This window comes from Tachysurus vachellii, chromosome 24 (genome assembly GCF_030014155.1).
Source record: "Tachysurus vachellii isolate PV-2020 chromosome 24, HZAU_Pvac_v1, whole genome shotgun sequence".
NCBI lineage: Eukaryota > Metazoa > Chordata > Actinopteri > Siluriformes > Bagridae > Tachysurus > Tachysurus vachellii.
The window spans coordinates 15,166,406-15,177,602 of NC_083483.1; the positions used below are offsets into that span (position 1 = coordinate 15,166,406).

The 11,197-nt window shown below is 48.0% G+C and overlaps 1 protein-coding gene across 3 annotated transcripts; it reads right to left on the minus strand.

Annotated features, from left to right (window-relative positions):
• Window positions 1-448: 448 nt before the first annotated feature.
• On the minus strand, window positions 449-10,602 carry khsrp (KH-type splicing regulatory protein). Of its 3 annotated transcripts, none has more exons than XM_060860504.1 (18): window positions 10,364-10,602; window positions 6,983-7,088; window positions 6,833-6,892; window positions 6,654-6,690; window positions 6,449-6,507; window positions 6,213-6,284; window positions 6,037-6,094; window positions 5,666-5,831; window positions 5,472-5,570; window positions 4,511-4,603; window positions 4,182-4,284; window positions 3,963-4,090; window positions 3,380-3,679; window positions 3,172-3,281; window positions 2,976-3,064; window positions 2,119-2,319; window positions 1,761-1,936; window positions 449-1,383 (listed from the first exon to the last, which is right to left on the minus strand). In XM_060860504.1, the coding sequence occupies exons 1-18, from the start codon at window positions 10,469-10,471 to the stop codon at window positions 1,375-1,377; spliced, it is 1,974 nt and encodes a 657-aa protein (XP_060716487.1). In that variant the 5' UTR covers window positions 10,472-10,602; the 3' UTR covers window positions 449-1,374. The 3 variants fall into 3 exon arrangements, with proteins under 3 accessions (XP_060716487.1, XP_060716485.1, XP_060716488.1); XM_060860502.1 differs by having other exon boundaries at window positions 2,113-2,319; XM_060860505.1 differs by lacking the exon at window positions 6,213-6,284 and having other exon boundaries at window positions 2,113-2,319.
• Between the last annotated feature and the right edge of the window lie 595 nt (window positions 10,603-11,197).

Genomic DNA, 11,197 nt, shown 5'->3' on the forward strand with positions numbered 1-11,197 from the left:
ACGCGCACAGACAGAGACGCGCACAGACAGAGACGCGCACAGACAGAGACGCGCACAGACAGAGAGACGCACACAGACAGAGAGACGCACGCACAGAGACGCACGCACAGAGACGCACACACATGCACAGACAGAGAGACGCACACAGAGAGACGCACGCACAGAGACGCACACACACGCACAGACAGAGACGCACACACATGCACAGAGAGACGCATGCAGAGACGCACACACAGACACATACACAGAGAGACAGACACAGAGAGACAGACACAGAGAGACAGACACAGAGAGACAGACACAGAGAGACAGACACAGAGAGACAGACACAGAGAGACAGACTGCTTGTTGATGCACTGGACTTGTATTTTTTTATGCGAGACATCAAAGTTTCTACTCAGCAGCGCCGCGTCTCCTCCTGCTGGACAAAAACGGCACTGCACATCGCTCATGACTTTCGGATTTTATTGAAACGTTTTACAGAAAAGAAATCGGTTACAGTCTCGAGTGAAACGCTGGATCACATTTATGAGTCGATTCCACGTTATAAACAAATGTTCTGTACACCCTGCTGACTCAGTAGCAAAGTGAACGAAGACAAAAACGGTCTGCGTTTAAGTTTTTCCTTTTTTTTTTTTATTGTGAAGGTTTTAAAAACAAGCAGTAAAAAAAAAAAAAATTATATATAACCTATATAATAATAATAATAATAATAATAATAATAATAATAATAATATCAGAGCTTCATGAACCTGGTAGGAAGACAGGGGAGGGGAGGAGTAGATGTGTGTCAGATGAACACACACGAGATTAAAAAAAAGAAGGAAAAAAAAAAAAAAAAAAAAAACACTTAAAAAAGCTCTGAATGAAAGAAAAAAAAAAAATACTGGGAATGTTCCAACCTTTAACCAATTTCCATTTTTAAAACAAAGTTAAAAATCTAAAAACAAACCAAAATTTTTGTACAGTTTCAGATGCAGTAATAACATCTTAATGAAGAGAGAAAAGAAGAACAGTGAAGTGCGAGTCCATTTAGGGAGGCGACAATGATTCAGAAGCGTTCCCTTTCGTTTCCCTGGTGACGGATGTTTAAGCACATTTAGAGGAGGAAGAGGATAAGCGATGAAGAGGGGGTTTAAAAAAAAAAAAAAAAAAAAGGCAGCTACTTGCTTGGTTTTAGTCCATTTCTGTAAGAAGAGAAATGACACAAAAACAGAGTGAGAGAGAAACTAATCATTTACGGGGTGTTCGTTCGTGTCCGGTCGTCGGTTGCAGGAGGACAAGCGACGATCTGCGAGCGACAACGAAGACGAAGAGAGGAGGGAAAAGCAAAAGGGGCAGACGTCACTGGGGAGGAAGTGGGAGTGGCCAGGTTTACTGCGCCTGAAACACAAAGATAATTAACATTTAAACCTAATAATGAAGCTAATAACACTGTGGTTAATAAGAGTCAAGAGTTACAGCTACACTGTTAGGGTTTATTTATTTAGCAACACACAGCTTTTAAAACAAACGAGTTACCAAAGCCTCACATTTCTCTGCACTGAGGGGTGTGTGTTTGTGTGTATGCGTGTGTTAATGTGTGTGCGCGCGTATGTGTGTGTGCGCGTGTGTGTGCGTGTATGTGTGCACACACGTGTGTGTGCGTGTATGTGCATGTGTATGTGTGCGCGTGTGTGTGCATGTGTATGTGCGCACGCGTGTGTGTGCGTGTGTGTGCGTGTGTGTGTGCGCACGCGTGTGTGTGCGTGTGTGTGTACCTGTTGGCCCTGCTGCGTAGCGGCAGGCTGCCCGGGGTTCTGTGGGTTTTGGCCGTAATACGCTGCTTGTTGTCTGTAGTACTCGGCCCAAGCGGCACTGTAGTCAGTCTGTCCTGCTGCTCCTGTCGCTGCTGGAGCTCCACCTGCTGCTGGAGCAGCTCCACCGCCTGCTTGAGCTACACACACACACAAACACTCTCCGCTTACATCTATTCATACGTTTTATTTATCATTTAAAAAATAATAAATAAAAACCTGCAGCACGATTATGCTAAAAATCTCAGCGTCATTACGATGACAAACGTTTCAGCCATTTTTCTATGCTATAGGAGTATAAAGTATTTTTCCTTACTCTCACCCATTTTCTTGTAGTACTCCTCCCAGGCCTTGGTGTAGTCGGGCTGCCCCGTGTTCTGAGCTGCTTGGTTCTGGTCGGCGGGGGTGGGGGCGGCGGGCTGTGCGCTGGGTGTCTGTCCGGGCATCGCTCCTCCGCCTGGCTGCGGGTAATACTGCGCATAATACGCTGCCCAGGCAGCGCTGTGATCCGCTGCGGCTTTACCTAACACACACACACACACACACACACACACACACACACACACACACAACCTCGTTATAAAAGTTCAGAAACGATGTGACTACAGCGACACTAATGGGACAAACTCTAAACTGCCCCACAGCAGTAAAAGGAGCCAAGATACCGTACATAGATTAGGGAAAAAATCTGCTACGGTTTTATTTTTCTCTCTAAAGAAATGACAGGCGGGGGGTCACGGTGGCTTAGTGGTTAGCACGTTCACCTCACACCTCCAGGGTTGGGGGTTCGATTCCCACCTCCGCCTTGTATGTGTGTGTGTGTGGAGTTTGCATGTTCTCCCCGTGCCTCGGGGGTTTCCTCTGGGTACTCCGGTTTCCTCCCCCGGTCCAAAGACATGCATGGTAGGTTGATTGGCATCTCTGGAAAATTGTCCCTAGTGTGTGAGTGCGTGAGTGAAAGAGAGTGTGTGTGTGTGTGCCCTGTGATGGGTTGGCACTCCGTCCAGGGTGTATCCTGCCTTGATGCCCGATGACACCCGAGATAGGCACAGGCTCCCCGTGACCCGAGGTAGTTCGGATAAGCGGTAGAAGATGAATGAGAGAGTGAATGAGAAATGACAGGCAGAACTGAAGGGTCTGTAAAGTTCAGATAGAGGTGAGAGATGAAGTGAAGCTTACTGGGGTCATGAGGTGCAGGCGGTTGCCACTGCTGGTAGGCATTTCCCCAACCCTGAGGGGGGTACTGATGGGCACCTGGAGGACCTCCACTACACACACACACACACACACACACACACATTAGTCAACTCTGTCTGACTTGATATACAACACAGGAACAGATAAAGTCAGTAAAGCTCTAAGCAGGTCTACTAACTGTGGTGGGGCTCCTGGAGGTCCAGGCTGATATGGATTTGGGTTGTAAGGACCCATGGGGCCGGCTGGACCAGGACCACCGGGACCGGGACCTACGGGACACAGAGGACCCTACAAAGAGATGGAGAGAAACGACAACAGAGTTTATCACTAGAGTTTTTAAAAACACAAAAGATACAAGACCAGGTTCTGCTGGCTTCAACTTCTACCTCGATCTTGTCTTCAATAAGCTGCTTGGCGTGATCGATCTGCTGCGGGTTCCCCCGGATGGTGAACAGTTTGAAGTTGGGGTCTCCGTTGGGTGGCGGCTGGCGCGAGATCTCCACAAACGCGCCCGTCTGCTGATTGATCGACTTCACGTTCTCGCCTCCTCGACCAATCACCAGGCCACATTTGTGGGCGGGGATAGAGAAGGTCATCTCACCGCCTGGGGGACCCCAGTTACCTGGGCCACGCCCCCTACCACGCCCACCTGGAGGCATACCTGTGCCAGGAGGACCAGGAGGTCCCTGAGAGAGAGAGAGAGACAGACAGAAAGACACAGAGAGAGAGAGAGAGAGAGAGAGAGAGAGAGACACACAATTGTACATAAACAATCATGATAAAGTTTTTTTTTTTAAAATGTACCTAAAAACGACACCATTATTAGAACTGATATAAAAGCCTTTTGCATTCATTATTAGTTTGAAGTCACACTCGTTAAAGCTGTTATTTTTATTTAACGTTACATAAATAATGACTTATAAAAGGTCTGAAGCACTAAAACAAACAGAAGGATCTCAGTCTCCTCACCCCTCCTCCTCCTCCTTCCTCTCGGACACGGATGCTCTGTAGGAGCTCGTTGATGATGCCGGCTGCGTGCTCACAGCGGTCAGGAGGCCCCATGATGTGGGCGACCTTATCGGGTCCACTCCCGTCATCTACACACACACACACACACACACACACACAGTCATATACAGTGCTATGACGAAGCCCTAGGACAAAAGGAAGAGAGGAGAGAAGCTTCACCTGGTTTGAACTGTATCCTGACTCCTGCATCATTCTGTATCTTTTTGATCATCTCTCCGTTTCGCCCGATCACCACGCCCACAGAGTGACGCGGCACAGGAACCTGACCAATCACACAGCGCGGTTATTATTAGCACACTGGAGTGGTGATGAAGCAAGGACACACACATTGTCATGGAATTCACATGACTGAGGATTTTACTTGTTTCTCCCCCCAGTGTTTCTTTTCCCAAACACTTAAGTAACAATTCTTTAATAAATCTAAGCATCATGTGTATTTCTCACACACACACACACACACACACACACACACACACACACACACTCACCTCTATTCCTCCACTCATGCGGGAGCCGTATTCAGTCCTGTCTCCAAACTGATCCCTCTCACGTAGGATATCCTGCACCATCTCCCTTGCTTGCTGGGAGAGGAAGAGAAAGGGAGGGAGAGAGAGAGAGAGAGAGAGAGAGAGAGAGAGAGAGAGAGAGAGAGAGAGAGAGAGACAGAGAGAGAGTGAGTGTAAGTGACAGAAATGGGGTCATCTGAATTTTGCACACAGAAAGACAGACAGAGAGACAGACAGAGACACAGACAGACAGACACCCCCCCACACACACACAGACCCCCACACACACACACAGACCCCCACACACACACACAGACCCCCACACACACACAGACCCCCACACACACACAGACCCCCACACACACACACACACACAGACCCCCACACACACACAGACAGACCCCCACACACACACACAGACAGACCCCCACACACACACACAGACCCCCACACACACACACAGACCCCCACACACACACACAGACCCCCACACAGACCCCCACACACACACACAGACCCACACACACACACACAGACCCACACACACACACACAGACCCACACACACACACACACACAGACCCACACACACACACAGACCCACACACACACACACAGACCCCCCCCCACACACACACAGACCCCCCCCCCCCCACACACACACACAGACCCACACACACACACACAGACCCCCACACACACACACACAGACCCCCACACACACACACACACACAGAGACCCCCACACACACACACACAGACCCCCACACACACACACACACAGACCCCCACACACACACACACAGACCCACCCACACATACAGACACACACAAACAGACACACACAAACAGACACACACAAACAGACACACACAAACAGACACACACAAACAGACACACACAAACAGACACACACAAACAGACACACACAAACAGACACACACCTGCACTTTGTAGGGGTCTCCAATGATACGAAGGGGTTTGTCAATGTTTGGTCCCTGAGATGGATCCTGTATCAAAATCATCTTCACTCCAGCTCGCTCCTACAAAAACACACAAACACACACACATATGAATATAATCAACAACAAAAATTAGCAGTAAAGTACACAGGTGTAACCACACCAACTCGTCCCACCTGGAGCTGCTTGATGGTCTCTCCTCCTTTGCCAATGACAAGGCCAGCTTTTCCCGCCGGGATGATCATCTCCTGCATGTGGCTGCTACCGTTGGCCTCATGAAAGGAGGTGGGTGGTGTGCCCCTCCCCCGCGACACAATGTCATCTAACAGCATCTTGGCCTTCCTGGAGGGGGAGAGAGAGAGAGAGAGAGGGAGAGAGGGAGAGAGAGAGAGAGAGAGAGAGAGAGAGAGAGATGGGGAGAAGCTGAAGCAACACAACCGACATGTCTCTTGCTAGACAATTCAGCTGAACTAGAGGTCCGAGACACTAAGCTGTGTGTGTGTGTGTGTGTGTGTGTGTGTGTGTGTATATAGAGCGTTACACTTACTGTATGGCGTCATGAGGCCCAGTGAGAGAGACACTTCGGTCGGGTAAACCGCCGCTGTCTGAACAAAACACACTCAGGAACGTTAGACTTGTTCACACATCTACACACATCTACACACACACACACGACAAAGTGTACATCGTGAACGATAATTAACCCGGCACTTCTGGACTCACCAGGTGCGATCTGAACCTTACACCCCGACTCCTGCTGGATCTTATTGATCTGCTCTCCTCCTCGACCAATGACTGAGCAGAGAGACAGAGCAGAGCTAATCACATCACATCACTGATCACAAGCATGCAAGCGCGTGTGCGTGCGTCTGTCTCTGTCTGTCTCTCTCTGGGTGTGTATGTGAGTGTGTGTGTGTGTGTGTGTGTGTGTGTGTGTGCGCGTGTGCGTGTACACTCACTGAGGCCCACCATGCCGTCAGGAACCCTGTACTCCTCCGTTAGAGCAGACGGCCGTCCGCTGGAGGAGGAGGAGGAGGAGAAGAAAAATGAAAACGAGAACTACATTCAGTACAAAGCGCTTCAGTCACAAAGTGTGTGTGTGTGTGTGTGTGTGTGTGTGTGTGTCTGGGTGAAAAGGTGTTAGGAGCAATTCGGTGGTCTTACCTCTGCTGAGAGAGCGCAGCCAGCTGAGCACTGATAGCTGTGGATTCACACAAACACACACCGTTAAGTCTACATATACATCTCTCTCTCTCTCACACACACACATACACACACCTACTCAGTGTCACACAACACAATTTAGTTTTTGTAAACTTGTGTGTACATAAACAAACACTCACACAGTGCTGTAGCGTTGTCGCGATCACACTGAGGAGCCATCCGTTTACTGTCCGGCTGATCTGAGGAGAAAACACTTCGTCAAACACTGTACAGTAAAGTCTCTAAGAGTGTGTGCGCGCGCATGTGTGTGTGTGTGTGTGTGTTTGTACCTCCATCCTCCAGCGATCGTTTCTGTGCTGAGAAAGGATACCCCTCTGTACCACCATTATTGCTCACAGGGCCGCTTGCAACGTCTCCACCGATCTTAGCTGCAATCTAGAGAAGACACACACACACACACACACACACACACACACACACACACACACGTGTTCACACCGATGTGTAGAAAGTAGAAGGAAGTTAAACAGTTTAGAAGGCTGACGAACACAAAGGACCGAGACGCCGGTCGATTCATCGTCGCTAACAGAATTAACGTTTACTTTCTTCACTGACCGACACCTTGTGTCACGTTTAATTTACACGTCTGAAACCTGAACCGTGACAGGATGCTTTTGCTGACACGTTTAACACCACAGGCAGATTTCACAGCAAATAAATTCCTAAAGATGTATTTATTAGTGAATTATCACAATGTTAAGGTTCGTTTCTTCAGGTATTTAATAATTACACAAACAAAGTCACCTCATGTGTTGAGGGTTATTAAAAAGTCGTCGTATTGAGAAACCGCACAGAAAGTAACGCCGCACCACCAGGTTTTAAAGACACCACAGGGTCCGTGTTCACCGCGGTGTTCAGTCGGTACATTACAGGACTTCATTACAAGAGTTTTACAAGATCTGATGATAAACGTCTGAATCGTCCAGGGATCCTAAAAGATCTGCGTAATGACGGTTCAGTGCTACGGACACACACAGAGGCTCACGGGAGATCAGGAGAAACGACAAAAGAAAAAGACGGCAACAGCGTAGTCTATTAAACCATTTCAACCACTTCGAATATCGTATCATTTATTCGTGAAGTCCTAGAGTTCACACTGTTGTCTTATCAAATCGTTCATCCTTTTGCACAGAAAACCAACAGAGCGCTAAAACCCGTTTAACAGACGATGTTTTTCCGTCTCTAATAAATAGTTCACTGATGATTAAAGTCTAGCGGTTTCATCAGAAGATCCTGAATGAAACAGCCTGGACTCTTACACTGCGTCTGTGTGCTAATTAGCTAGACACACACCGACACTGTAATTAATCCATTTCTTATCCATGAAGCGTCTCTCTGAGCTCCGTCACGATGACGTGTGAGATGATGGTCGCTCTACTCTACCCTTAAAACCATCAGTTTGTTTACATTCCTCGCATTTCCACAACTGTGTCGGTTGCTACCCACAAATTCGGTGTAATTCATACGGCACACCTCCACCAATCAGATGCCAGCAAACCATCGTTTTCATTTTCAATGTGCGACAACAAAACCAAGCTGAACATCACACCAGGTTGTAAAGAAAATCCCCTGTACTGTGACACTCTGGCGTGTACTACAGCGTGTACTACAGAGCTCTGACGCGTACTACAGCGTGTACTACAGCGCTCTGACGCGTACTACAGCGTGTACTACAGAGCTCTGACGCGTACTACAGCGTGTACTACAGCGTGTACTACAGCGCTCTGACGCGTACTACAGCGTGTACTACAGCGTGTACTACAGCGCTCTGACGCGTACTACAGCGTGTACTACAGCGCTCTGACGCGTACTACAGCGTGTACTACAGCATGTACTACAGCTCCATGGCGTGTACTACAGCGCTCTGACGCGTACTACAGCTCCATGACGTGTACTACAGCGTGTACTACAGCACCCTGACGTGTACTACAGCGTGTATTACAGCGCCCTGACGTGTACTACAGCGTGTACTACAGCGCCCTGACGTGTACTACAGCGTGTACTACAGCGCCCTGACGTGTACTACAGCGCCCTGACGTGTACTACAGCGCCCTGACGTGTACTACAGCGTGTACTACAGCGCCCTGACGTGTACTACAGCGTGTACTACAGCGCCCTGACGTGTACTACAGCGTGTACTACAGCGCCCTGACGTGTACTACAGCGCCCTGACGTGTACTACAGCGTGTACTACAGCGCCCTGACGTGTACTACAGCGTGTACTACAGCGCCCTGACGTGTACTACAGCGTGTACTACAGCGCCCTGACGTGTACTACAGCGTGTACTACAGCGCCCTGACGTGTACTACAGCGTGTACTACAGCGCCCTGACGTGTACTACAGCGTGTACTACAGCGCCCTGACGTGTACTACAGCGTGTACTACAGCGCCCTGACGTGTACTACAGCGTGTACTACAGCGCCCTGACGTGTACTACAGCGTGTACTACAGCGCCCTGACGTGTACTACAGCGTGTACTACAGCGCCCTGACGTGTACTACAGCGCCCTGACGTGTACTACAGCGCCCTGACGTGTACTACAGCGCCCTGACGTGTACTACAGCGCCCTGACGTGTACTACAGCGTGTACTACAGCGCCCTGACGTGTACTACAGCGCTCTGACGTGTACTACAGCGTGTACTACAGCACTCTGACGTGTACTACAGCGTATACTACAGCTCCATGGCGTGTACTACAGCGCCCTGACGTGTAAAAAAACTGAACATCGACGTGTATCGGGTCAGAAATGTCACTTAGTCATATAATATTCGTCTTGTTTGTGGGACTGCTGCGTGAAAGCAACGTCAGTAAAATGATATTATATTTAAACCATATGACTTTAAGGTAAATGTGAAGCAGTGATTTAGTTTGACTTCTGAACAATAGGTTTAATATCACTGGGTTTTACACCTCAGATGTGTTTATAGTGAGACTGAGGAGCGACACATTGGGACTAAAACTAACAGGTAAATAAACTACACTTTAAACTGTATCACAGTTTAACTTCAGTAAAGTGAGAGTTTGTTGGTGGAACTGATTATATGTTAGATTTAATACTCAGATAATCCTGACTCACTGGGGTTATTTATTTATTTATTTATTTATTTTCTGCCTCGATGTAACACACAAATTAACACCACAGTGTAGTTCAGTCAGTTTATGAGTTTAGCTCAGGAGGCTAATCAAGGCAACGCGCTCGAGCGTATGCTATGCTAAGCTAGCTTAGCATAGCTACGTTAGCTTAGCATCGCTCGCGGACAATGGGAGGAAACTTTATATCAGCGCGGGCGCTTCTTTAGTGACCGGCGCGTTTCAGGCTGAGAGAAAAGTGCGTCCGAGGAGACGGTGGACAGGCAACACACACACACACACACACACACACACACACACACACACACACACACACACACACACACACACGCCGGTCTCACTGAGAAGGCCAGGCCTGTGGACCGCACGCGCACGCGAGGCAAAACAATACCTTCCTGCACGCGATCACGCAACTACAGAGGATCCGTTTAAATACACGTTCATTAAAAATAACGCACTCGATCTAAACGTGACACGGCGTCAACGTTCCAGCTACTAGCTAACGCCTTTCTGTGTATTTTCCAGGCCGCTCGCGCTCTCTCTCTCTCTCTCTCTCACCTGCCGCGCGCGCTGCACCGCGTCCGCGAACGCGTCCTTCTTCACCCCGCCGGGTCCCAGTGCTGCTGCTGCTCCGGGAGGCGGCGGCACCGCGCTGTACTCCGACATCACTGTCCTGTCGTTTCTGTGTAAATCCGTACAGATAGAGGGTGAGAGAACGCTGGGCCCGGGGAAGCGCGCGGAGCTGTAAGGCGAGAAAAGCCGAGTTAACGGGAGAGGAAGAAGAAGACAGCGCGGTCGCGCCGCGGCACCCGAGCGCGTGTTTCTATTGGCTCCAGCTTCCGCGTTTGCCTCGAAACTAGCCAATCGGAGCAAACTGAGGAGGCGGGTGCAAGCACGTCTTCGAACTCGATTGGCTACTGGACGCGTTGCCGCGGTGCGCGTTCTGAATTCAGAACGGCTCCAGTGTACAGACAAGTGCACTAGACAGGGTGGTGTTGGCCTGAAGGACGTAGTGCGCATGTGTAGGGAGCAGGAAGGTATTTGGGACGGTTATAGAGCGCGAGGACAGAACGCCTTGGGGGAGATTTAACGACTGGTTGAGATTTATTTATTTTATTTATTTTATTTATTGTTATTTTATATTAAATTTTATTTCTATTTTTATTTATTTTATATTTTATTTATTTGTATTTTATAATTATTTTTTATTTTTATTTATTTGTATTTCATTTATTTTTATTTAATATTTATTTTTTTACTTTTTAATTTTTATTTATTTATTTTATTTTTTATTTAATATTTTTATATTAATTAATGTTTTATTTATTTACTCAATGTTGTTTTTATTTTATTTTATATTTTGAGGGGGCAAAGTTTGAAATAAGTCCAATT